Source organism: Harpia harpyja, chromosome 7, assembly GCF_026419915.1.
Source record: "Harpia harpyja isolate bHarHar1 chromosome 7, bHarHar1 primary haplotype, whole genome shotgun sequence".
Taxonomy (NCBI): Eukaryota; Metazoa; Chordata; class Aves; order Accipitriformes; family Accipitridae; genus Harpia; species Harpia harpyja.
In genome coordinates, this window is record NC_068946.1 from 5700154 (window position 1) to 5726825 (window position 26672).

Here is a 26672-nt window from a genome sequence, read left to right on the forward strand (position 1 = left end):
AACAAATTTCTTTATATCCAAGGAGTTTCACTGAAAAATTTCACCCCTTGGCATTCATTCTCTGCTGTACTTTTTTTTTCACTGTCCCCTCCCAAATACCAACTTTCCAGACAGTGTGGTATGTTTTAAATACCAGCTTTCCAGATTCTTTGAACAAGTGCGTTTGTTCTCCAGCATCTTACCTCGCCTCCACATTGAATTTTTGTAACTTGAGGTTAGATTTTATTTTTTAAATCTGGTAAGGCTCATCACAGCTCATCTCTGCATTAATTTTTTTTCCACGTTCCTTTCACTGCAAAAGTTTCCTTGCTACCTGCTTTTATATAACCTAGTAGTACAGGGCATAATTTATAATAAAAAGCTTAAATAAAGAAGATTCTATTTCTATGGAAGCTACACAAATTCTGACTATAATCTGAATTATTTTCATCATATTCTTGCAAATAGGCAACAGACGTGTCTTTTCCCCATTTTCTAAATACTGACTCAGGAACTTTTTTTCCACTAATAACTTCCAGACGAAGGATCTTGCAGTGTGAAACACTTGTTTCCTGCAGTTAAATAAATAAATAAATAAAAGTCTGTAATGGAATCAGTTTGCTTTTAAAACAAAATGCCAACGTTTCTGGAGTGGAATGCGAAAAACCTGCCTAAATTACTCAGCAACATTGTTTGATGCAAAAAAAGAAGAATATTTGCAAGTTTGAATGAAATCCAAGATTTACGTAAGCTTCTGGAGTGACCTTGCCTTGTGCTTAGTGGGCTTAATCTACAAAATTTTTCCCAGAATCCCTAACATGTCAGAGAATTAGTACAGTACCAAACTCAGTGGTACAGACTCCTTTGTTTGTTCTTCTTCCTTTCCTATGTGTAATTTGGTATAGGTGAGGTCGGTGTACCCCACTTTGTGTTCTCTGCTTTTTTTATTCACTCTCCTAATCTTTTAATCCTGCTTTCTTCTACGCAGGCAGAGGTTGGACCTGATGCGTGAGATGTATGACAGAGCTGGGGAAATGGCATCGAATACACAGGATGAAAGTGAAAGCACAATGACAGGCAGTGACCCCTTTTATGATCGCTTTCATTGGTTCAAGCTTGTTGGAAGGTATGTGACGATAATCTCAACTGCTGGTACACTGGTAACTGTTGTCAGTTCTGGATGAACTTTGACTTTGAATGTGGTTGTAAACTGTGTGGCCACCAGTGTTAGTTGTGTGTGTTGTTTTTCAGGGATTTCTGATAGGCTTAAAATATAGTGAAGAGCAGAAAATGTTCTTTAGAATGTTGCTGGTTCTGGTGTAATCTTGTAGAACCTGATTTGACTGAACCCTTAGTAAGTTACAAGTTTATTTAAAAAAAAATGTAGCTAGCTAAGTTCTGTATAAAGTGGCTGGAGCAGAGCTGTGAGAATATGAACACTGGAAACTGAGGGGAAAGGTGGCCTGTCGTGGTCGAGACGGACAAATAACAAGTATGCATTCTTATAGTACAAGCAAAGAAGGTTTTTTTATTACTACAAGCCAGCAAATTTATACCCATTATACTTGTTACCTTGTACATATGTCTGTCCCTTATTGGTCAAAAAGTTGTCAGAAGTTGTTTTTCTCACCCCTCATTGGGTGACTTTTTCAGGTTCCTTATCACAACTGCAAACGGTCAACACATTCCTTAAACTTAGTTTCCCAGGCATGCTTCTCATCCTTTCTTGTTCTCTCACGGGAACACTGCAGACTTGTCAAGGTCAATATCCTCCCCAGGCCCCTCGGTCCAGCCGAGGTCCTCTACAGTGGCCCAGGGCCTTACTTACATACGTGGTTCAAATAGTTTGGTCATACCCTATGGAAATACCTAATATCTGATGGGATTCTTTAATCTTTCCTGATGTTGGCCTCACCTTTACAATATTTTTATTTACAAAAATTCTACATGTTGGAAATAAGAATGGTAGCTCTGCTAAATGGATGCGCTTTCAATATCTGTATGTTCGTCCATGTTTATATTCATTTTTCGTTTGCTTTCTGCTCAGTTCAAGGATGCTCTTTTTCCTGACTTTATTAGCAATCCCTTCCCTTACGTTTCATTGCAGTCCAGATGGTTTGAAGCCTTTGTTTGTTGTTCAGGTGGTCTCTGTGCTGATGGCAACAGACGGCTGTTAAATGAAGCATTCTTCTTTCCCCTCACTCTGTTAATTGGTATTCCATTAACTGATATCTAGCTCCCCTATATTCCATGGCTGCGTGAATGAGCGCCTTGCTGATCGCACGCCCTCCCCCACTTTCTCCACGGCTGACTCCGACATCACTGAACTGGCTGATGAACAGCAGGATGAGATGGAGGACTTTGATGATGAGGCCTTTGTGGATGATACTGGCTCCGACGTTGGAACTGAGGAGGGATCAGACCTCTTCAATGATGGGCGCGACCCGTTTTACGACCGATCCCCTTGGTTCATTTTAGTGGGAAGGTTGGTGAGGTTACTGTGAGAATGGCCAAAAGGGACCAGCTCTTGCTGTAGACTGCAATGGCTTTGCCTTGTGCTGCATAGAGTATCTGTCAAGACAGCTGAAATATCTATATACATAAATTGGAATTGCCAGAGAATGAATGTAGTTTAACATTAAGTTTTAAATTCCCATGACAGAGGCCACGAAGACCTAAATAATAATTGAGAAAATAACCCTTAGATGCAACATGAGTAAATCTATTTCTAGGTAACTTGTCACAACATAGACTGAATGTAGTTTTGCTTATGTGCAGTATTTAAACGTTATTTATGGAATGCTCTATTTAGCCATTGCAAGATTGCTGAGATAGTATTGCAGTATGTAATTTTCTCCCGTAGAAGAGTCTCGGAGTACGGTGAAAAGTCTTTAAGTCCACTCCAATAAATCCATTTTTTGAAAACTCATTTAACGTCCTCTGTGTCTGAAGAGAAAAGATGCCATGAGGAGAATGAAGAATGGTCCTTTCTGGATAAGGAAAACAGTATTCTTTGAGATGATTTGGCTTCTCAGATTATGCATGACTCTTGGTAGCAAGTGTTATGTAGTGAAAGGTCATCATCATTAAAATTCACTGGCTGGTGGTGTTTATCAGCGCTTTCCCCATGCACCATGCTTGAATTCCTGAAACAAGTTTGCTTAATGTATTTTAGAGTATTACCTATTTTACCAATCTAGATATGATTAAGGCATTATTAGACTTCAGTCTGTGGTGTAGAACCTAAGGACAGCAAGTTGCATTAAAAAAATGTAGTACTTTGCACTGTTTCTTCAAAGATAGTCTTGCTCAAACATGTTACTCATGACAAGAAATAGATTTTATTTAGTGACTTTGCTCCCCTCTCTTCTTCTCCCACTCCCCCAATTATGCTTTTTTGCTCATTTGATCACTCTGTAAGCCAATCTACTTGTTAAAACAGTAAGGGAGGTGGTTACCACAGGTGTTGTACAAAAGATGGGGTAAGACTTCATGGCTGGGAGAAGGGAGGAACAAAGGAGAAGGGACCAGAGCTTGGCTTTATCCTTTTCTGTGACTGCAAGCAGGGAAGACTTCATGGTCAGGAAGACGGGATCATTTTGCAGTTTCCTCAAATGCAGGAAACTTGATTGCATTATTTGTGAAAATGAGGGACTGAGTTTGTCAGTCTTTTATCAAGCTTTTAGATCAGTTTAGCTGTATTGTCTAACCTCATTCTTTGTCTTTAGTGGATCTATTTACAAGCTGTGATTAAAACTTGGAACTTCCTTGATCTAGTCTTTGAAATGAAAATTACAGTTACTTACAGGTGCAAGAAATTGCGTTAGTCCTCTTTGATCTCTCTGAATTTGTGCCCTTACGTGCAATGTCTGATAATGTGTTTTATAAAATTTAATTCTTTCAGGCTAATCTGATCCACAAGAGTCAGTTTGGGAAAGCCATCCTAACTGACTTGGAAGTGGTTGTCAGCTAGTTAAAGCATATATGTGCTGTCTGCAATGGCTAGGGCTGCTTTCTTGTAACAGTGCTGGCATACTCAGCGTATTCTCCTGTTGTGCGTGTTCTTTCAGAGCAGGACCTTCAGTGCTTGGGAAAAAGTTGAGCTATTCATCTTCATTTCACAAACTCTTCAGGAAGCACAACACCAGCTGAGCAAATACAGTGTATAATGAAAACAGCCGTGCTTCCTGGCAATTAGACAGCTTGCTTCCCGTTTCCTTGTATTAAAAAGAATACTGAGCTCTGTCTCTATAGGCAGACATGTGAAGCTGCAGCAGTTAAGGGTACTAGCCTGAACCATGTAAGCTGCATATGTTAAGGAACTCTACTTGGGTTGTAAATTGTATCGAGGAATGAAACAGTGTGTATTACCTCTGAGTAGACAGCTGAATTACTTTTTCCCAGTTGTTGGTTTCTATTCTGTTCTGTTTCTATTCCTGTTCTGTTCTTCTGTTGTGCTGATTCTGTCAGCAGAAAGCTGTTGGACTGTTTAGTACCACTGAGTAGAAACTATTTCGATTCCTCAGTGTCTTCCAGCATGAGAATTCTACTTTTGAGCAGTGTGACTTACAAGTATCACAGGGTATGTCCGTCTACATAGATATTGTCTTGAGCACAAGGTAGTGTTCAATTTATAACAAAATGAAAATTCCTTAGCACTTTTAACTGTGTACTGTTTTGTATGTTGTGGAATGTGTAGGACAAAAATAAAATAATTTTTAATATTTTTGGGGGGCGCTCATCAGCAATAGTGAGTCCAAGTCGTGAAGGAGAGGAGGAGGAGGAGAAATTGATCATGTAGTTATCCAACTCCTTGGGCATCACAGTTTTGTTTTTTTTTTTTCTCTGTGCTGTGACTGTCTTTTATTTGTACTGTAACTATTAAAGAAAAGGAAAAAAAGAGCTGGTCCCTTTTAGCCATCTCTTCTGGCATGCTGGGCTGTCTTTAAGGCTGATTCTATTTAATGGTGTGACATATCAAGCATTTGCTGTTTTTAGGGGAGGTGGGAGAGGACTATGGGATATTTTATTTAAATCTTGAATTGGTGTGTTTATTTAAAAAATATCCGTCGTCATTCTGAGTTCTGTTGTTTTTGTTTTGATTTTTTTAAAAAAATTGTGTTTGTTAAATTTCATTTCTAGTTTTGTTGTGAGTATGCCATTTTACCTCACCAATCTTTCTGCTAATACAGCTCCCCCTCTTTCAGTCTGCTGGGCTAAGGTGTGGGGGGACACTTGCATACAGGATGTTTGGGGAGTGGGAGTCTTCCCAGATGTGGGAAGAGGAGGAGGATAACCTTAACATTTCATCCACTCCTAACTTGGTACTGTCTTGTGATGAAGCAGATGGAATGGCACTGGAAGGCAGTATTGCTGCATAAACCAGCTCTTTTCTCTGTACAGCAAATGTGCTATTGCTCTCCATTCTACAGAAGAGATCCAGCATTTTCTTCACCAAACAGGAAGCTTAAAACTTTTTGCATTGTGTGCTTTTTCTTTCTCTAAGTTAAAATGATTCCAGTGAGCTAGGGGACTGGATGGAAGGCAGTTAAGGAAGATGAGAAATATTTTTTTCTTTGGGGTGGTCATTTTACTGAGGTGACAAAATTGTAGTTGCTAATAGAGCTGAATGCTTTGGCTGTCATATGTTGAACAGCAGGTTCAGAACTTTAGCCGTGCAAATAAAAATATATTTTTATTTTTCATGCAGCTAATGCTTTCACTTGCCATTAGTTTGGCTTTGAAGTAGGAAGGCTTCTGTAATGACTGCCTCTTTTAGTTAATGAAACTGTCTCTTACTGTATAAATATCAATGTAAGGCTATTTAGATTCCTTTCTGTTGGGGAAAAATGTCTGTTCTCCCTAGCCTGAAATGTGTTTTTCAGACTGTGTGTGTTTTTCGTGTTGAGCATATAACTACGTACCTTCCTGAACTCCATCCCTGGTCCAGTCCAAGTGAACAATTCCAGTTTGTTAGCGTGAGGAACTGTTTTCTTGTATGGTGGGATGCTGCTTTCTCAAATGAGCACCACCTGAAATTTCAAAGCTAAAAATGAAAATGTTTTCTTAGAGGAAAAAAAAAAAAAATTAAACTTCTCATTTTGTTACTTTAAATTTAGTCTCTTCTCCCTTCCCCTGCTTTATCAGTGCTTACCTCACTTTGGAGCAGACTGAAAAGGAATTAGATCCTAATCTTAGTCAAGTGTTATGTTGCAGTTGTTTTTTTTGTTGTTGTATGGTTTTCTTCATTTTTCGTTTTGCTACTTTTATAGCCTTGTTAATCATTCTCTTCTCTATTGCATTTTATCACCACTTTGGTTTTTAGTAGTATTTTTTTTGTCTCTTTTTTTCACAACTGACACCTGTTTGACTCCCTTGTCATTTCATTCATTCTGGGAACGGTCATGTGAACCCAAGGAGAAACACTTACCTTTTCTAACTTTGGTCCTTAGCTATGTGTCAGAAGGAATTGAGTTCGGATCAGTCTTGCTGTGTTCACGGAACAAATTCTACAGCTGATGTCTCCAGACAGAGGCAGTGAACATCTTTATTTCTCTCTCAGTCCTCTTTTGTCATGCAGGACTTTCCCTATGAATATTAAACAATAACAGTTACAAATTTGGGAAATTAATTATGCTTAATAATGAAGACTAATAAAAGGGGCTGCAAGAAGGAACTCCAGTTAAACAAATGACTGGTGTTTAGCATAATTTAATATGCATAAATTCATAAAAATTACATACATAATTGGTTAGTCACTTTAAATTTAATGACTGGTAAAACCATTGGTTAAACTTCTATGCATCTCAGTACTCTCCTGAACTCTGAAACAGCTCACTTAATAAATAAAGCCTTCCATTTTTTTCCCCTTGTTGAGAGCCATTCTTTACCTGACTTGTTAGGCTTCTCAACATTTAAAGTTTTTTAAACTCTTGCGATTCATTGCAGAAATGTAAAATAATAATGTTAGTCTAACTTTAATTAAAAATCTGTACAATAAAACTTACTAACTTATTGTTCCAAAATAGACCCTACTTGTATGTAACTTTAAAAGTTAACGTATAGCAGGATCATCCAGTACTGGCCTAAATGCTGCTTTTCCTACTGTAAACTGTAATTTCTAAATGATTGCTCTAGCGTACTGTTGTGGTGTTTTGTTGGCTGTTTTTTGGTCGCGCCTTTTTTTTTTTTTTTTTTTTTTAAGAAATAAATATAATACTCCTAAAGATATTTACTGTGAAGACTACGAGTCTTCCACTATCTGTATACTCACTCAGTGAATCTTCCAAGAAACCTAAGAGATGACTTATGGTTTATTGGGGATTTCTGATTACTGTGTATACCATGCTATCAAATTAATAGAGAAGAGAGAAAACATTCAGTCGATCTGTTTTGAAGAGTGTTCTCATACGTTCAGTAAAGTATCTGAGGCTGTGTGAACACAGTAGATCAACTCCCTTTTAATTTATCACTTCAGACTACACTCATGGGGTGGAAAACTCAAACAACTCTTTGTACTCAGTAGCTCCTTAGTAGACTTCTACCATCTTGCTAACAGCTCCATTTACAACTGTAGTACATCTAAAATTATGTTCTATAAAGCCATCATCTTAAATTGTCTCCTTCATATGTTTTGTAACTCACTAATATAAGCCCTGTGTCTCTAGTATACTCTTGATTTAGATAATTTTGTGGCTTCGTTTAGCTTTGACACTGCTGCAGAACCCTGTGTGGCGAATATGGATACATGACCACAGTGCAAGTCTAATAGATGGAGTAAAGTAGACTCTGAAGATTTGAATGTCCCATTAGCCAACCAAATACTGCAGTCTGGTTTTGCAGATGATTGCCTAATGCTGTTTGTGTTTTCTTTCCTTCCTATTACCAGAGCATTTGTATACCTGAGCAATCTACTGTACCCGGTGCCGCTTATTCACAGAGTAGCTGTTGTTAGTGAGAAAGGAGAAGTACGAGGATTTCTGCGAGTAGCAGTGCAAGCTATAGCAGGTGAGATACTCTTGAGAGCTTTACCTTGCAGCTCTTTGGTACACTATGAATAGCTGCAGCTTTAAAAAGCAGGCAAACAAATCAAACCATTCTCTCTTACACTCAAACCTGATTAATTTTAGTGTTGCAAAGAACACTTGTTCTTTATTATTAACTTGCTTTTGAAATTCTTTAATTAACGTGAATCATATGGACCAAGTATGAATAAATCTTGAAATAATGATACTGACCAGAAGCTTTTAAGATGATGGTGTTGACCAGTGAAGTTTATACCTGGCAACTAATGCAACAGTGCTTTTTAAGAGTAAAAGGGCTAACTAGTGTCAGTAAACTTTTTAGTTTTTAACTAAAAGCAAAGGTTTTCTTTCTGGCACCTGGTATAAACAGTGGACAAAGGTATATGCAAGTTGGATAGTTGTGGTGACTTGCAGAAAAGTTAAATGTACCAAGTGTTTGCTCCTTCCAAACTGTCCTTTTAAATGCACAGAAATGTGCTCCTCCATAGTCTGACTGAATAGCGTGTGAAGCAGTTCCTGAACTGACAGTTTTCAGTGTAGTATAAACAGAAATCAGCAGCAGTTTTCCATTTCATTGCCTCACTAAAATGTGTTGAGACCTAGAAGCTGCTTTAACATACTGTTTAATCACCAAGAATTATCAGCTTTTCAGAAGAGAAGGGTAGACATATGGGGATGGTGACTGCTTCATCCAGTTTTCAACTGCCATTGTATGCATGCCAGAGCTTAACTGCAGTCCGCTAGTCAGCTGCTAATATTCTATACTTTAACAGTATGAGGTGAGCTAGTTGAGTTTTACTGTTGGTAGTCAGCCATGTCTTATCTATTCCGGTGAGAGCACAGATACTTCCCATAGTTTGTCCTTTCTAGCAGTGGCTAACTGCCAACATTTCTTTATTGTTTAGGTAGGGTAACCCTGGAAGTTTCACTCTCCATGGGAACATACAATGAAATCTCAGACTCTGAAGATGTGTAAGAATCACTCTGGCAGGGACTAAAACAGCAAATGAAATAAAATCTGGTTTAATGTGTACAAAAGTCTCATTTCTAGTTTGTTTTGGTCTCCTTAGCATTGACCAAATATTTCCAAATAAATATTCTATTTATCCATCCAAATAAATAGAATACAGCATGGCTAATAGAAATTGAACTGGGGACATCCCCTGAAAAAGAGCCATGGCATTATTTGGTCCCAAAGCGAAGCTTCGGAACACATTCTGAATCTTGGGATTTGTCCTGCAAGAATGCATTTACTGTGGAAAAAATAGCTGGTGTTTAACCAGGCCTCATTGTTGTCAGTCTCTGCAAAGAGGAGGAGGTTAAATGGGCAGATTGTGTGGACAGAACCGCCGTTTAAATTTACAGCATGTACTTGTGAAGCTTTGCTAGTGTTACTGCTTAGTTTATGGCTACAGAATTTTAGATGGCAGTTTAAATCAACTTAAGTATACGTTCCCACGTGGGTCATCGTATTATGGTATGTTAATTTACCTTGGGTATAATAATCAGAAGTAAAAAAATAATCAAAATGAGTACTGAAATTGTTTTGCATTCAAAATCCTCTGAAGTATATTAATGTTGAAAATTCATAACCTGTCTTATTATTTTCCCACACTTGAGTTCATGATGGATAGATTTCTGCTGTGACTTTTTCCAGCACTTGCTCTAATCTGTTATTGGTTGACTGGAACCAGGCCTCTTCTGCTTTATGGGCTGGTTTCCATTGTAATCAGAATTGCCATTTAGATAACTCTGAGGGTTTTCCCCTCTCCTCCCCACCATTTTTTTTTTTTTCTTTTTCTGTTTTTTAGCTGATGAAGAAGCCCCAGATTATGGATCTGGTATTCGACAGTCTGGCACCGCTAAAATTTCATTCGACAATGAATATTTTGATAGGGTAAGAAGTCTTAAAATTGAATTAGGTTTCTTTGAGTGCAGTAGTTTGTGCTTCTAAATAAAGACTTAAGTATTGCGGGGGAAGAAGGGGATGGCAAAACCAGAAACTGCAGGAGTCTGTTACATGCTACTTAATTTAATTTTTCAGAGTGATTTTTCTTCAGTTGCGATGACTCGCTCTGGACTGTCATTGGAAGAATTAAGAATTGTGGAAGGGCAAGGACAGAATTCAGAGGTTACCACTCCTCCAGAGGAGATAAACAGAATGAATGAGCTAGGTAAGCAAGAAATATGTAGTAGTTTTGGAGAACTTAAGGGAAATCTGGGACACTTTCAGTCAGTGATAGAAAGGGGTTCTTAGTGTCCTTCAAGAATATGATAGGTAGGGAGAAGTGTAACTGGTGGGTTGCATATGATAGATGCTGGAGTTATTCATTTGAAGAACTGTGCAGAAAAACTGTTCCCAGGTATTTGGATCTCTTGATTATTGTGAATAGTTGGGGCTCAAAAGAAAAACAAAAAAGTGTGATGGGACTAAACTGTTGCCTGAAGGAATATTTTAAGAAAAGAAAGGAGAACAAAAAAAAAAACAAAACCAAAAAAAAACCCGAAAAAAGTGATTTCATGTAGGATGTTTGTGTCTCCTCCCTAAGACTTGAAGTCAGCCACTTTGGATGGAAAGATGACTATGGAAGGATTCACTGAGGAAATTGGTGATCACTTGAAACTGGGTAGTGTGTTTACCTTCCGTGTGACAGTGCTACAGGCCAGCGGCATCCTTCCTGAATATGCAGATATTTTCTGCCAGTTCAAGTAAGAATTTGTCCTTATTTACATTAAGCAATTAATGGTTTGACAGAGAGTGCAAAAATAGTGCGCAGTGGAGGGTCTGACTGAGAGCTTTTCAAATCAGTGGCAGTGTGGTATAGAGAAGAAAAACACCTTGTCAGTTACTGGAATTCCTGTTACGAGCAGTACCTGCTTTGTGTTAGCATGGTGTTAAGGAATAAAGTTTTGCAGAAAGGAATTAAGAATTGGAGTGGACTCTTAAGTTACTAGTTAGAGATATCTTAAGGTTTTGCTTGATAATGGCTTTTAATGTGAAAAATTTGATATTAGATCCTACATATGCTCAATTGGAATGAAAGCTATATGACCCTTGAGTAAATCAGTAGCTCTGAAGTGAAAGTGTTCTTTGGCTTAGTTTCTTAAGAAAGAGAACAAAAAATGGGAGTAATAAAGACACAAAACAAGTACGGGAATTGTGGTCCCAAAGACTAGGGTATTCCTAGCTTTTCAACTCCCTGTAAAGTTCTAGCAGAATAAATTTATGGTTTCCTTTCAGTGTTGGGTTCATGGCACAGCAATCTTCACTAAACTGTTCTGTGGTGGGGTGGGGTTTTTTTTGTTTTTTTTAAAGCTTTTTACATCGGCATGATGAAGCTTTCTCAACAGAACCTCTCAAAAACAACGGTCGAGGGACTCCCCTTGGGTTTTACCATGTTCAGAATGTAAGTAAAACTTTAGATGAATACTAAGTGCCTGTTTTAGCACTGGGAGTTGTGTGTATCTTTCTGAATAAACTCATGAGGGGTGTATGGAAAGGGGGGCGAGGGGAATTATTAAGAATAGACAGTAGGAGGAGTGATCAAGTGAATGATGTAATCCCCAATGGAGAACAAAATACAGAATGATTCTGTAACTCTTCTGTTTCACCTCTACTTCCTACCTTTGAATTCTCTGTTTCCTTTCCAGGATGTTCAGTGAAAGCAGTCTAGAATTCAGGAAGTAAAATACATGTGAATAGCATTGCTCATGATCTCAGATGAACTGAATATATCTATTTTTATGAACTGTGTAATCCTTTGGTTACATGTAGCCTCCTCTTCTCCTACTTAAAATGCCTGATATTGAGGCTTTCATTTTCTCCTTTATCAGAGAGTAGAATTAATGCCTAAACCAAAAAGGATTGCAATTGCTTTTACTGCAAGTGGTGCTAAACTGTATGAAAAATACAGACTCCTAAAATTCACACTTATAACATTTCTTATTTGTATGTCTCATTTTCTTTCCTTACTTTGCCTAATAGATTGCTGTGGAAGTGACAGAATCATTTGTGGAGTACATCAAAACAAAGCCCATTGTGTTTGAAGTCTTTGGACATTATCAGCAGCATCCTCTCCATCTGCAAGGACAGGATCTCAACAGGTATTGCTTACTATTCTGGCATAAAGGCTGTTTATGATCATGCTCAGGCTAGCTCTGCAGTTCAGGCAGTACTTTTTCAGGCTCCTGAAATTATATAGCCACACCCTCACAAGTAGGATTCCTGACTGAGGTAAGAGTGTTGGCAGAGGCCTATTTACCCAATGTAGTATGTTTTGTTAGTGAGTGATGGAATTGTTTTACCATCTCAAACTTGGAAAGCTGTCTGCCAATACAGCTGCATCCACCCTACAAACACTGTGGTGATAGAATATTGTACTCAGAACTTCAGTGGTGATCTCAGTGAGTTCTGGGTAAACCTTAACAGTGCTCCAAGATGCAGCGTTCCCTCAGGGCAACTGGCCTGATGCGTGAAGGCAGGATGACAAAAGAACAGAGATGAGATTAGGGGGAAAACAAAAGGCTCTCAACCTTTTGATAAACTAGTGCCAAAGTTGCTGAGCATTTGAATTTTTGGTATTAGGGACAGGACCCCTAGCTGTTGTCGTCTTCATAGCTTAAGGGAAGAAGCTATTGTCTGGATTGCTTGGCCTGGTTAGCCCTCCTACTGAAGGCAGCAGCTGCGAAGAGGAAGCACGTGCTGGTTTTAAGAGGAAATGCCAGCTGAGGCTTGTTCCTTTTCCTTAAGTTATTTTGGGAAATGCCTGTTACATACTTAAATTTTCAGTGCAGAATGGGGGTAGAGCAGTTGGAAATGGTAAATATTTTTTATTATTATTTTTTTTCTACTGACAGCTAGGATTAATTAAGTTAGAATAGAGGAAGGACGTAGGTTAGTCTGAGAAGTGTGCTGAGTCCACTTGTTTTCCTGACAGGTGATATTTACCTGTCTTCATAGGATTGTGAGGATATTTTTAGGGATAAAAATGGGTGGAAGAACTGTACTGGGTGTGTGTGTATACATAGATGCATGTGGGTGTATTTTTATGTTTAGCTGTCTCTATATATTGATAACTCTTTTCATTTCTCTATAGTCCTCCACAGCCTTCCCGAAGATTCTTTCCTCCCCCTATGCCACTCTCAAAGCCAGGTGAGAACCGTTCTCTAATTCTGTACATCACATGTCTGCTACTGAAAATGAAGGTTGTAGTGTTTTTCCTAAGCTATTCAGGACACCAAGAAATGTAATGGAGTGAATGTTGGCATTGGATCTATCTTGCTGGCTGTCTTCCTTTTTATGTGTTCTTTTCCACCTTCTCTGGGAGGAAGTGCTTCTTGGTTCATTAAAGTGTACAATGTCATTCCTGAGGTGTTGACAATATTCTATGAGATCTGGCTATGGCTCTTTATATGCTTACTGAGCACTTGACTGGAATTTGCTTATTCGTTAACCGCTTCATCTTTTTGCTCTCTAACATTCTTGTTTAGTGAGTCAGTCTTGTTGAAATGATCCTTGGTTTTCTTTGCTTAATTGTAATAATGCATGCTGAACTCTTCTGTGGTTTTTTTTTCCATTTACCTTTTAATTTCGTCCTTCTCCAGCTTTCTCTCACCTGCATATTTCTACCATCCTTTTTTTGGTGTGTTCCATTCCCTTTGCAGACCATGAAAGAAAAATTGAGTTGATTAGGTATCTTATGTCTGGCTATGTAAACGTGCATGTGCTGAACACGCTATCCGAGCATGCCAACGTGCTTGCATCCTCTGCTGTGGCTGCTTTCCAGGATGGAGCTGACCAGCTGCCACCTTTTCTCTTTCTGCCTGTTCCCAGTTGTCAAAGTGAGCGGGCTCCTAAACGAGATGGTTAGTAGCCAAACTTGATCTATGGTAGATGTAGAAGTAGTTCCAAAACGTGCTTCAAAGTTCCTTTTTTCTTATCTTTATCATGTAGTATTTTTGGGACTAGAAACTGCCATGGTTGCGGTCATGGAAGGATGATGCAGTGCCTAAGTTTAGGGCTATTCTAGGGAGAACCATATAGAAAGTCTATAAACTCCAGTGTGCTAGTTATCATAGATTTTTCTGTGTCACTGGATCTGTTCTCTGAAACTTCCTGGACCTGCGATTTTTTTTTTTTTTTTTTTTTTTTTTTTTTTTTTTGGTGTTCTGCACATAGTCTTGTGATATTGGGATGAGAGACGCTGCATATGAAAAAACAGCTAGCTGTAGAGGAAACAGTCTGCTGTGTTCTATATAGGTTTCCTTTTTGCTCATATTTTTTTGCCACTAAGTGCTGTTCCTCACTTACATTTTCATTCTGTTTTATTAAAAAAAAAAAAAAAAGACTACACGCTGGTTATTAATTGTGCTAGAGCAAGTCCATGAGAAGTTCTGGAACTGGCTTTCATGTTTAGTTAAATGTGTCTTTCCGTTGTTTTTCTCTGCTGGTGCTTTTGAATTTCTCTGCTTAGCAATACATTTGAGTGACTTGTGTGTTTGATATTCCTCTTGCTATCAACAGCATTGAGTCCAGCTGTAATGAGTTCATGTGCAGCTACGTGGTATGATGGCTATAAGAGAGTGACTATCCTGAGTAATGAATAGGAAGAGTAAATGATGACACTGAAGCTCGCTGCCTAACATGATGGAGTTGTAGTGCTGTAAATAACTGACTCTTGTAAAATCTGTCCCTCTGAGGTAGCTGCTATTTTACCCAGAGAAGAAACAGAATTCACATTTTTTGGTTTTTGTTTTTTGGTTTTTTTTCAAGAGAGACTACACAGGCACACCTTTTCTTAACTGGGGACTGTTATGCCCTTCCATTGCATGGGAAATTAAGTCGTGCTGGAAGCTGAATGATAAACAGAAGTGTGAAGATAGGAGAACCTAAAGAACACTTGAGCAAGGGAAGAATGGGGCTTGAGAGGCGAGAAGGGAGAATAATTATTTGGCTTAATAAATGCAATGAGTTTAGTATGTGAAAGGACTGAAAATGGAAAATCAGTTGCAGAGTTACAAAAATACCTGTCAGTACACAGGAACTAAGCTTTAAAAATGTTCCCATTTACAAAAATGAAATGAGCGAACAGATGACAGAAGTCATGTAATGATAGCTAAAAAGGTGTGATGTAAATATGTGTGAAGGAATATCAGCTTATTTCTAGAATTTCAGTTATCGCATTTTTTTTTAACATGCTTTATCCCTACATTTGTATGAAAGGAATTAGAGAAGATCTGGCCAGTACTAATCACTAATACCCAAACATAAGGAGCCCAGAAGCATACTTTGGCAGGATTATGGCTCTGGAATAAGTCTTGTTCAGCCTTTTTACATACACATTATCTTATTTAAACCGGTACGGGAGAGTAGCAATTTGTAACGTGAAGAAGTGAAGACCGAAGTTTTAAGTTCTTGATTTTTTTAATTTATTTTTCTTGTGTGGACAAGGGCAGATGTACTTTATGGGTGAGTAATGTTGCAGATGAACAGACCTAAGCAATTCTAAATCACAAACTGTTAAGCCATAAAGTAACTGATGCACATTTGAGGAAACTCTTTTTCTGTGGATCTAGAGAGACTGCGTATTTTTACAAGCTTTTTGGATACATTTTTGTTTCGTTATTTAACTTTTTTTTTTTTAATCTAGTAACATAGATTTAAAAAACAACACTTTGAGGAATAATGATTGCTGTAAGCAACATAATTTTCATGGAAAAAGTTGTGGGCTGCATATGAACATAGAATACATAGGATCACTGAAATTACATGTTTCTGTGAGCCCTAGGGTAAGCTTTACTTGTTCAGTCTTTGTAAACCATTCTTTTTCTTTTTCTTCTTTCTTTTTTTTTCTTTCTTTAAGTGCCAGCTACAAAGCTAAATACTATGAGCAAACCGAGCTTGGGCCAGAGTGTGAGCAAGTACGACCTCCTTGTGTGGTTTGAGATCAGCGAACTGGAGCCAACAGGGGAGTAAGTCCAGTATTAATCTTCTATGTTTTAAGAACAGTGGTTTACAGGAGTTTGATCTTGTACCCTTTGTTCTGTTCAGACCAGGTCGATGTTTAGCAATCATTTTTGGGCGGTGGCCTGGCTGGTTTGTAGTGATTGGGTGTAAATTCTGCTGGCATTCGTTGTCGCCATTGGAAAGGACTGAAGAGATAGAATGACGTTCTTTCACATTCAAAGTAATCTTTCCACTCTGAAAGTCTATGCGCACCAGCTGAACAGGTGCTGGGAATACTTATCCTATGTAGGCCATGAGTTTAGATTCTTTGGTTCACTAGAGACTTCATGCTCCAGGACTCCTCTAGCAGGCCCTATTTTATGTTCATCTCTGCTACAGAGAAGGTTTTCCTCTGACAGGTCTTCAGGGATTATATTGAGAAGCGAGTTCCACAGAGTTTTCCAGAAGTACTGGAAGTATAGGATATGATACTTGATATTTCACTGATACTGTGGTGCGATAAAGAGTCCAGTCTGAGAGTCAGTAGAAACACTCTTATTACTTCAGATATTGTATAGAGAGGTAACTGTTGGCAGCAGAATACAGAGTAAAGTTGCTGTGCTTGTATGTCTTTCCTGCCTGTTGATTTAACTGTCTCACACAGGTATATTCCTGCTATTGTGGACCACACTGGAGGCCTGCCCTGTCAGGGGACATTCCTGCTTCACCAGGTACTAATGAAGACTGTAGAACAGCAAGTTTCATCTCAGGGGGGTTAGAATGCTAATGACTGGATTTTGCATCTTTCATGTCTTTTCCTTTCCCACACAGCTGTCTAATGATAGCTGTAGGGTCAGTCATCTTTCAGTCTGTACTTAGTCTGTTAGCTTTGGGCTATGAGGAGAATATGTTTGGCCCCTAGTATATTGCCGTTTCCTTTGCTTATCACTGTGCGTCCCACTCATGAAACATGAAAGCCTTTTAAAAAGCAGGAACCTTTGGGACCGGATTTGTGCCTTCAGTGTTCTCCAACTTCTCTACCAAGGACACAGAAGGATCATGTGGACTCAACTTTTCATTGGTTCTTTCTCACTGCATGTGCTATGAGACAGATCTACGAAATGACCATGTCTCAGTGCATTTTAAATGCCTGTAATAATCCTTAATAATAATTTGTCCTTAGCTAGATTCTAAAGATAATCCTAGTTAAATATTGTTTATAGGTTTATGTTGTGTTTTTTCTACTCTCAAATTCTCAGTTCCCTTTCACAGAGTTTACCTGTGACTTGCATTTCCTCCCTTTCTTAAAATGGTAGGAACAGTTCTTACAGCTTAGGAATAATGGTCATATTCCAAGAATTTCCTTAAAAATAGTTAATAAAAATGTTACTAGGTTCTGGATTTACTAGTGTCCTCATCAGTTACTTCCAGTTCAAACCAGAGTAACTCTAGCCTATGTAATTCCATTGCCAAATCCACAATATAGGCAAACATCTTTGAACATCTTTTCAAACAGTTACACACAAAGCACCTTCTCGCTGGATAGTTGTGTTCTACATTTGGAAGAGTGGAATCTGTTGCAGCCAACACCTGGCAAATTTTTCTTTTTCAGATGTGGTGTTTATTTCTATCCTACAATTTCACCTTCTTCCCAGCTATTACAAGATTTTATTATATTTTGACTTGTAACAGATACGTGTGACAAAGGAGGAGAATATCTGCATGAGTAGTTGCTATTTTCTAGTAACTTCTGGTATATACGCTTTTTGGTTTGGTATACACGCTTTAATATAACATAGAAGTATATAAGGACACATTACCCAAGTATTTGCTTGGTTTTGTGGTCAATCTGATATATCGCAGGAACGATACATAACTTCTTTGAGAGCGTAGCAACAATTTCAATACTATTTTAGGTTAAAAAACCTCTGCCTTTGTGGAGTGAAAGGTGTAATTTCTGTTACATATGAGAATATAATGTTCCTCTTAAGTTAATTTTAGGGCCCTGAAACACATAGGTGCTTCATCACAGTTACAGACTAATTTAAATTATCTTATTTGCTTCATTTTTGCAGTATAAATGCAAAATAGATGATGTTAGTGTGTCTGTGGGGGAATACTTCACCAGTGTTTTGTTTTTGAACTCTACCAGGGAATCCAGCGTAGAATCACAGTCACCATCATCCATGAGAAGGGCAGTGAGTTGCACTGGAAAGATGTGCGAGAGCTAGTTGTTGGTGAGTATATTGTTTTGCATGTTGCTATGTAAGGAAGAAAAAGTACTAATGGTAACGTCTCTTTGTATGAGATTCCGTCATCTTTATGGGTATTGGCTGTGAGAGGAGAATTTTGAAAAACATCCAGAGGAAAAACTTAAGTTTTGCAACTTCCACTTACAGCTGCTTGTTAATCACATAGTCTGAAATGATATTTGGGAAAACAAATTCCTTCTGTGTTTCAGGCTTAGTTTTAATTTATTCTCCCTCCTACCCTTTTCAGGGCGTATAAGAAATAAAGCAGAGGTAGATGAAGCTGCTGTGGATGCTATTCTGTCTTTGAATATTATCTCTGCAAAATACCTGAAGTCCTCTCACAGCTCCAATAGGTAAGTGAATAAAGTGAGTGCTGTAGCAGGAATCTAAAATTTCTTTGATTTCTGAGGTATTGGTAGGATGTTTGGAAAGCTGGGAATGTTGCTAATTATTAAATGTAGAATTCCATGGGCACAGGGCATACGGATAGAGAATGAACGTTCCCATAAATTCTTGCTAAAGCTGAAGTCCATTTGTCTGCATGGAGGATTTCTTGATAATGTACTTGAATTACTTTCCATGTGTAAGCACCATAAAGGGAGGATGGAAAGGAACAGCTTAAGGTAGTCTCAAAATTTAACCCAGAACTTTTAAACTGACATCAAGGTTTGTTGCTAGAATACACCATGGAAGTACAGGGGCAATCTCGGGGGATATATTTATGGATGTATACATACCTGTATTATTCCTGGAACAAGCATGTGATAATTTAAGCAAGAGCCATGCTTTGTAAATTAAACTTTATAATTTGTGGATTTATACAGATGTATCACAAATTGACTCCAGTTCTAATAAGGGGGTGTCTGTTCCATGTAACTGCAGTCATTTGCGCAACAGCAGGGCCCCTGTCTGAGAGGTTTCTGGCTGTGTGTGTCTCCTCATTAGGGTGCATTGCTCTAAAGATCAGTCAGACTCCACATTGTTTTGCTTCAGTGTCTGCAACAAAGGGCAGTGAAGCAGAATGCTGCATTGCCGGCACAGCCTCTCCCTACTCTGACATCAGCTAAGTCACTTGACCACTCCCTGGCTCTGTTTAGCTGGTGCAAAGCAGGAATATCTCTGAAATTTAACTCTGAATGAGTGTTTCCGGAGGGGAGGGGGTTGTTTTGGAGCCCATCTCTGCTGCAGCTGCTAAATGTTGGAGGCAGTATCCTTCTAGGAGCTGAAATGGCTTCTTCCTTCTCCATTAGAGGCTTGGACTTTGAAATACCATTGCGATATTAAAGGTGGATTCAGGACACCACTCCTACCAACTGAATGTCTTCCTGCCATCTAGTGTCTGTAAATGCACACAGTGACAGGTTTTTTTAGCAGTTATTCTTTGCCTCCCACTGAGACGTGGGTATTTTAGTGTATTTGAATTAATGGATCAGTGTAACTGGAACGTAAGGGGACTGTTGCTAGTTTCCAGTCTGATACTATTGGATTTGCAGTTGGAAAGCACTATACTTTCTGTTCTCTAGCAATTTCAAGAAATTATAGCTCTGTAGTTTTCTATTAGGTGGGCCGGTTGGATGAGCGAGGAGTGTGAGTGAAGTGAAGCTGTTACCCATCTTTTACCAAAATGCTAAGGTTTAAGTTCTGGGATGAGTACATGGCAGGGTGATGGAGTGGGATTGAAGCCCTGGTAAGGGATATGTCTTACGTTTGCTCATTGTCTGCAGACTTGTTTTCTGGTCGGTGTGGTTGGTTGGTTGGTTTGTTTGTTTGTTTCAAGTCCACTTGTTCTGTTCCTCTCAGCTGTTGCCTTTTTGTTCTGCTTTTGGCTGCACTAACTGAAGCTCTTTCTATGTTTTCACAGGCTCTTTCTTGATAAGGATATGCCTAGGTATTTTCTGTTTGCTTCCTTTGTACATAAAGATTCTTGAAAATAGAATGCTTTATGTCCCATTTGTATTGCTGCCACTTCCCTTTTAGCTTTTACTGAATTCTGTTAGCACACCTCTTAGCTCTTCCAGAAGTAGTTTACCTCCTCCTCCTTTGTGTCTGGGGTTTATTCAGGTACAATTCAGTGGTGAACTTGTGAAGGTAAACTTTCTTTCACGTGTAAGAGATAGCTTCCTTCATACAGTCTTTCTGATTCTCAAAATGTGCCATCAGAATACAGTCCCTATTTGTAGTCCTTGCTATTTTCTTCCTTTGTTCTGTATCAAAGAACTAAATTTGGAGTTTCTTACTGTCTCTGACTCTGTAAGGCTTGCCATGTTTTGAAGTACCAAGTCAAGGACTGAATGATTAGGTTACTTGAAATTCCAGCTCAGAATTGCACTGAACAAAAAGCAGTGGCTGCCATGTGTCTGGCATTCAGCCTCTGTTCTTAGGTTGGATTTGCATCTAAAATTTAACCATGTGGTTGCTGCTGCTTAGTTTACCATTTGGCAGAGAAGCGAGGCATGTAGTAGCTGCTCAGACTGGATTCCTCTTTCACCTTCCAGATTGGATCACAGCCAAGCATGCTGGCTGCACAATCGGGGACAATTTGCACTCTGCTTTCTGTGTTCTGCCTCTTTGAAAAAGAGAAGACTTCAAGTCTTCAATGCTCTCAATTCACCACCTTTCACTAATGCTAAAATCCACTTAAAAATCAGTTCTAACTATACATTGGTGCCTTTAACCTCTTTTTCCTGTTTTCCATGCTTTGTTTGTTCTGTGCTCCAGTTTCCTCCTTGCGCTATTGGCAATGCTGAAAGAAGTTTGCTCACTTCTGCTTTTTTTTGTCTCCCTCTATAACTATTCTAGCAAGTTCTGGTTTGGACAGGCATGGCTCTGTATATTTAACTTCCTGGCTAAACAAAATCCAGTAGAGTAACTGTCTCGAAGCTATACTTGACTTCAACTTGGTGTTCATCCAAAAATCATCGTTTTGCTGAAGAGGGGCATTTAGTTCTGCACTGATGAACATTTACACCTGTGTTCTCTCTTCATGATGAGAAATCGTGTTTGGCAAATGGTGCAGAGCTGATTCAGGGGCTAGGTGCACTGGCTTTCACAGCAGTGGAGAACCAGGTTTTACTACTTTTTCTTCCATCCAGATAGTAGATCTGGAGCTTGCTAAAAGTTTAAAACATTGCTCTTATAACTAAGACATGATGAAAGATTAAAACATAAGGACTCAACACAGATTTGTAAAGGGTTAGAGGACAACCTGTGTTGTTTGCCTAATCTAACTCAAGTAAGGAATATTACATTACAATGCTTTTAAAGTTACCACTTAGCCTTTAGAATATGTTTCTCTGTAGCATTTTTAATAGAAGCAAGACATTTAGAAGTAATTTCTTAAGTATGCTCTTCAAATGTGAACAGTATTTGGCAATATTCTCAAATTACATTACTTGATTGCCCAGTTCATGGTGTCTCAATGTATTAGTTCAGAACTGTGTAATTGGTGTCAGGAAAAGGGGATTCTTGGAAAGTCTGACATCAGCACTCTTTGTTTCTGATATGTCTGTTCTTAGGCTGTTTCATGTTTCTTTTTGGTTTAGTTTGTTTTTTATTTCTTTCTTCCACCCCACGCTGCTTTTTGTCACTTGTCTTTTCTATTTTTCTGAGTTGGCCTTCGGCATTAGTACAGAAGCTCTTTAGAGATATGACTTGTAAAAAAATAATATACATGAAGCACTTTCTTGCTTTTAGTACCACATCATTTGGACTCGAAATGGGATGGAAAATCTCAATGGCAAGGGGATTTGGGAGGGAAATTATGTGGAGGTGATGAAGAATTAATACCTTCTTTTTCTGTTGCCAGTGTAGAAAAAAGCATGCTGTATTCCTGTATAAGGGTATAGGACTTCTTTCCAAAGGAACCTACATTAAATTAGTTTCTACCTGTGAGAAAGGAGAAAGCTCATTTCCCTAAACCCCTGTTAGAGAGGAGAGAGTGTAATGGTAACTCTGGATCTGATGATTTAACTGTCCTGTGTATGATGCTGTCTCTCACCTTTTACTTGAACAGATGAACTTTCCTGACTGCTGGGGTAGAACTGTGGGAGCCTTCAGCTCCTTTCTTTCCATGTACCAAACTGAAGAAACTTCTTAAAAAATTTTTAGATCTGCCAGTTTTTACTTGAAGCTAGTAGGGACGTAGAAATCTTTATCACTTGAATATAGGACTTATCCCCACCTATCAATCATTCTGATTTGCTATCAGAAGCTGCTGGTTTTATAAGACTAAGTATTAGAGGGATCTCTTCTGTTGCTATATGTTAGTCCTAAAATACGGTATAGAATGAGTGTTGCTTATAAAAAAGACTCTTCCCATGCACTTTGGAGGTCCAGCTGGGCTGAATTGGACGTGAAGCGATAGAGAGGAATTCTGTATGTTTAGAAACACTGTTCGTTAGTGCTGACTTCCCTGTAGTGTTATGACAGCTTTTGTTCTCTTCTGTATTCCCTCTTTTCTCTTTTAGATGAGTCTTTTTCATAACAGGCAATGGTCTCTTATGCCACACTATTTGAGGTAGAAGTAAGTAATCTTGGGAAAGAAGAGAAGGTCTTTGCTTCAAGTATTTGTTATCTAAGCCACTGAGAGTCATAGTGGATGATGTCAAGGAAGAGATGCTTTACACTGACCGATGAGAGGGATGCAGAGGAACTCTTACTATTGAGTTTTTACTGTACTTTTTTCCAGGACTTTCTATCGGTTTGAAGCAGTTTGGGATAGCTCCTTGCATAACTCCCTTCTCCTCAATCGAGTGACACCATATGGAGAGAAGATATATATGACCCTTTCTGCTTACCTGGAGGTTAGAGACCTGTGCCTTCCTTTCTGCTTGTGACTCAAGTATAACTATTTGAGACTGTGTGTACCTGAGATGAATACTTACTGGACTAACTGATTTTGAATCCTGAAGCCAGTGAAAGTCTTTATTCATTTTCTGAGAACAGGGTGGAAAAATCTATTCACAGTTAACATTTTGATGTCAAGGTATTACTGCCTTGCAACAAATGTGAAGTGAAACTGGTGATCTCCTTACCTTTCTGTGCCTCATTTTATCTATCTTTGTATCTGAATATCCACTGAAATCGGCGAACGTTGCTAAGTAAGAGCTACTAGTGTTACAAACACTGGCCTAGCTCTTGGCTTTGCGTGCAAGACACTGTTGTTTTGTGTAGTACAATTATTTCACCCACAAGAAGCATCAAGAAATTTGACAGTTCTCTTTCACAGAAACACATATGAAAACCCTTCACCAAAGACCCAAACAAGAACAAATTTCAAAAAGCTGTCCCACTAAAAGAGGGAAGCAGTATAACTTGGCATGGTTGTCTGCAGCCACTCATTCATTACTGTTTTTTCTCTTAGCTTGACCACTGCATTCAGCCTGCTGTTATAACAAAGGATGTTTGTATGGTCTTTTACTCACGAGATGCCAAGATCTCCCCACCACGGTCACTACGCAATCTCTTTGGCAGTGGCTACTCCAAATCTCCAGATTCGTAAGTTCAGTTACCAATTTTGGTATCAATGTTTTATGTCGGTATATGCTTTTTCTCTTAGAGGGCATGGGGAGAATGTAGCTTAGTTTTCTTTATTTCTTCCTTGGAAGTCTACCTAGATATAGTTCTCCAGTCTGGTTTTGAACATTCCTTCTTGCATTTATTTCAGTGGAACTCTGATGGCTTCTCTCTTTACTGACCCCTTTTCCAGCCTTCTGACTGAACAGTTGGGAAGAGAGATCCATTTTTTCAAGCTTGCACATAGATGACCCTGATCCTGGCCTGGAATTTACTGCAGCAGCTTCTCTCTGAGTCTAATGCGGGGTGGAGAGGAACATGGGGGAAATGCCATTTTTAAAGATCTTGCAGTCTGTCCTGGCTATTTTATGTCAACATTAGAATTCAGATGTAGTTCTAACTAACAACTATAATTAAACTTCTAATTTGGGGATCACTTAACTAAAGGTAATGCACTTTATTTCTGAAGATAATAGGGTTTTTTTTTTTCCCCTCTGGTTTCTTGTGAACAGCAATCGAGTAACGGGGATTTATGAACTAAGTTTATGCAAAATGGCAGACACAGGAAGTCCAGGTAAGCAGTGACTGGGTGTTCAAGTGATAAAGATGCTGTAAACTGAAATATTGCAGAAAATTTCATAGGCAGAACGGAGTGAACACTTCTGTCCTGATGGGAAGCAGTTCCTGTTTTTCACAGGAGCAATGGAACATTGCTATTCCATAAAAAACTTAGGCAGGCTATTATGTTTGACTTAAATCTGTGTTTACCATTGGTGACGCAAGGATTCACTGAAAACTTTACATTTTTCTGACATGGGTGTATCAGGAAACTGGGCAGTTACCTGAGTCATAGACTTAGGGGGCATAATACATGGCTCATAACTAGCACAGCTGAGACTTGGGTTTGCAGCAATCAAGTATTCTCTTGGTCTTTTGAAGATACTGGTGATACCTGACACAAGCTTGATAACTTGGAAGAAACGTAGTTCACGTAGTATCAGTATATTTTTCCTCTAAGACCTAGCAACTGAAGTTCTTGTGTTTGAATTGGACTGAACAGGAGTTTGCATTATATCACGGTCAATAGAAGATACCTGAATGAAGAAAGCAAGCTGGACTAAATCAAATCTGTTTGGAATGTGTGATTGCTGTCAATGAAATCATTTCCTTGTATATTTCCAGCCAAACAGCAGAAGTGTTGGTTCCTCACAGATTGCTGATTGATAGGTGTTTCTTAGTGGCATCCCTCTGGCTATGTTTTTAACATGTCTTATGTTGTTTTTCACTGCTCAGGAATGCAGAGGAGGAGGAGGAAAGTCCTGGATACATCTGTGGCATATGTGCGAGGAGAAGAGAACCTGGCAGGTTGGAGGCCCAGGGGTGACAGCCTCATTCTAGAGCATCAATGGGAATTGGAGAAACTGGAGCTGCTGCATGAGGTGAGTAAAGAGATAGAGGAAGTGAAAGAAAAAGCACAACTGTATCTTTGAATTTGCCTTTAGTCTACCCTCTGTGAGACTGACTGAGCTGAACGGGTTCCCAAAGTCAAGATTTAAATAAATTCTCCAAAAGAGAAGATAGAAAGTGTGTGGCTGGCTGCTGAGTAGAATCTTCAGTTCAGAATCTTAGTGTATTCAACAAAGGCAGACTCAACTTCTCGTGCCATTGTAAACTCCCCTCCCCAGGGAAAATGTTTGGTGGTATGAATCTTAAAAGAATGCATAAGAATTCAGTGCCTGTAAAACAGGCAACATCCTGGAGCAGATGATACTGATTTCTTTTCTTACTAGGTGGAAAAAACCCGACATTTCCTTCTGCTTCGTGAAAAGCTTGGTGACAGCATCCCCAAGTCCCTGAGTGACTCTTTGTCTCCCAGTCTGAGCAGTGGAACCCTCAGTACCTCCACCAGCATTTCCTCACAAATTTCGACTACAACATTTGAGAGTGCTGTGACACCCAGTGAGAGCAGTGGCTATGACTCAGCAGATATAGAGAGCCTGGTGGATCGGGAGAAAGAGCTGGCCACCAAGGTATAACATGAGAAAAGCATCATGGGTCTAAATTGTACCACATTCCCCTTCATTAGTAGTTCTGTAAATGAAACTTTGCAATTTTATGAAGGGAAGTGATGATTACCCTCTTCTTCTGGGATTTTTCACAGCAGTTTAGAATTTGTTTATTCTTTCATGAGCTGCCAAGTGTGTATTGGCAAATTGCCTCTTGTGTTCAAATTTCTCTGAAAGTCTAAATGTAAAATTCTTCTCTGTGTTTGTTCCCTCCCACCCCCCACCTTAGTGTCTGCAACTTCTTACTCACACTTTCAATCGGGAATTTAACCAGGTGTACAACAGCATCAGCGATTGTAAGGTAAATACTTCATGCAATACAATACACTACATTTGTAGTACAATAACAATATATTTGTAGTTTGTGGAATCTGTTGATACTATGAAGAGACAAAACACTTAATAGTAATTTTCTTTATTTTCAGTCTGTTGGAAGTATTTGGCTATTCACCGTCAGGTTCCAAAGACTGTTGCAGGAATTAGAAGTGGTGTGAACTTGGACTATAGTGTAGCTTCTAGTTTATTAGCAGACTGGAAGTGCTCTTACTGTCTTTCCCTACATACCCTTTCCCTATGTAAAAGGATAAATTGGCTCTTTTAAAAACTGTGACTGTAGGCACAGGGGACACACAAGTTGCAAACTGGATAGTCTGATTCTATTGAGGAAGTCAGGGCGTGAATAATCAGAAGCGTAGGACACTAATAACAAGCTGTGTCTACAGAAGGGCCATTGTATTTTCACCCCCAGATGGGTTTATGATGGTTGTGTACAAAAATTTGAATACTGAGTAGGGAAATGGCTGATAGAAGTAATTCCTATTATCTGAGCCTTCAGCATGCTGAATGCCACGTTCTAGCCCGGACTGAACACTAGCTACAAAAAAACCTCTTC

General features: G+C 38.9%; 1 protein-coding gene across 24 annotated transcripts in view; it reads left to right on the forward strand.

Annotated features, from left to right (window-relative positions):
* Positions 1–26672, forward strand: part of KIF1B (kinesin family member 1B) — a 98634-nt gene that overhangs the window by 63892 nt on the left and 8070 nt on the right. For 7 of the 24 annotated variants that reach the window (XM_052791986.1, XM_052791990.1, XM_052791989.1 and 4 more), the window contains 21 exons: positions 968–1105; positions 2216–2464; positions 7868–7986; positions 9815–9900; positions 10048–10177; positions 10553–10712; positions 11320–11410; positions 11989–12107; positions 13100–13155; positions 13668–13868; positions 15866–15974; positions 16613–16679; positions 18101–18185; positions 18448–18553; positions 20062–20088; positions 22888–23002; positions 23563–23696; positions 24227–24288; positions 25008–25153; positions 25505–25744; positions 26010–26081. In XM_052791986.1, coding sequence (XP_052647946.1) covers positions 968–1105; positions 2216–2464; positions 7868–7986; positions 9815–9900; positions 10048–10177; positions 10553–10712; positions 11320–11410; positions 11989–12107; positions 13100–13155; positions 13668–13868; positions 15866–15974; positions 16613–16679; positions 18101–18185; positions 18448–18553; positions 20062–20088; positions 22888–23002; positions 23563–23696; positions 24227–24288; positions 25008–25153; positions 25505–25744; positions 26010–26081 — 2512 coding nt within the window. The remainder of the gene's footprint in view (positions 1–967; positions 1106–2215; positions 2465–7867; positions 7987–9814; positions 9901–10047; positions 10178–10552; positions 10713–11319; positions 11411–11988; positions 12108–13099; positions 13156–13667; positions 13869–15865; positions 15975–16612; positions 16680–18100; positions 18186–18447; positions 18554–20061; positions 20089–22887; positions 23003–23562; positions 23697–24226; positions 24289–25007; positions 25154–25504; positions 25745–26009; positions 26082–26672) is intronic. The other 17 variants (XM_052791995.1, XM_052791998.1, XM_052792001.1 and 14 more) reach the window with 6 other exon arrangements.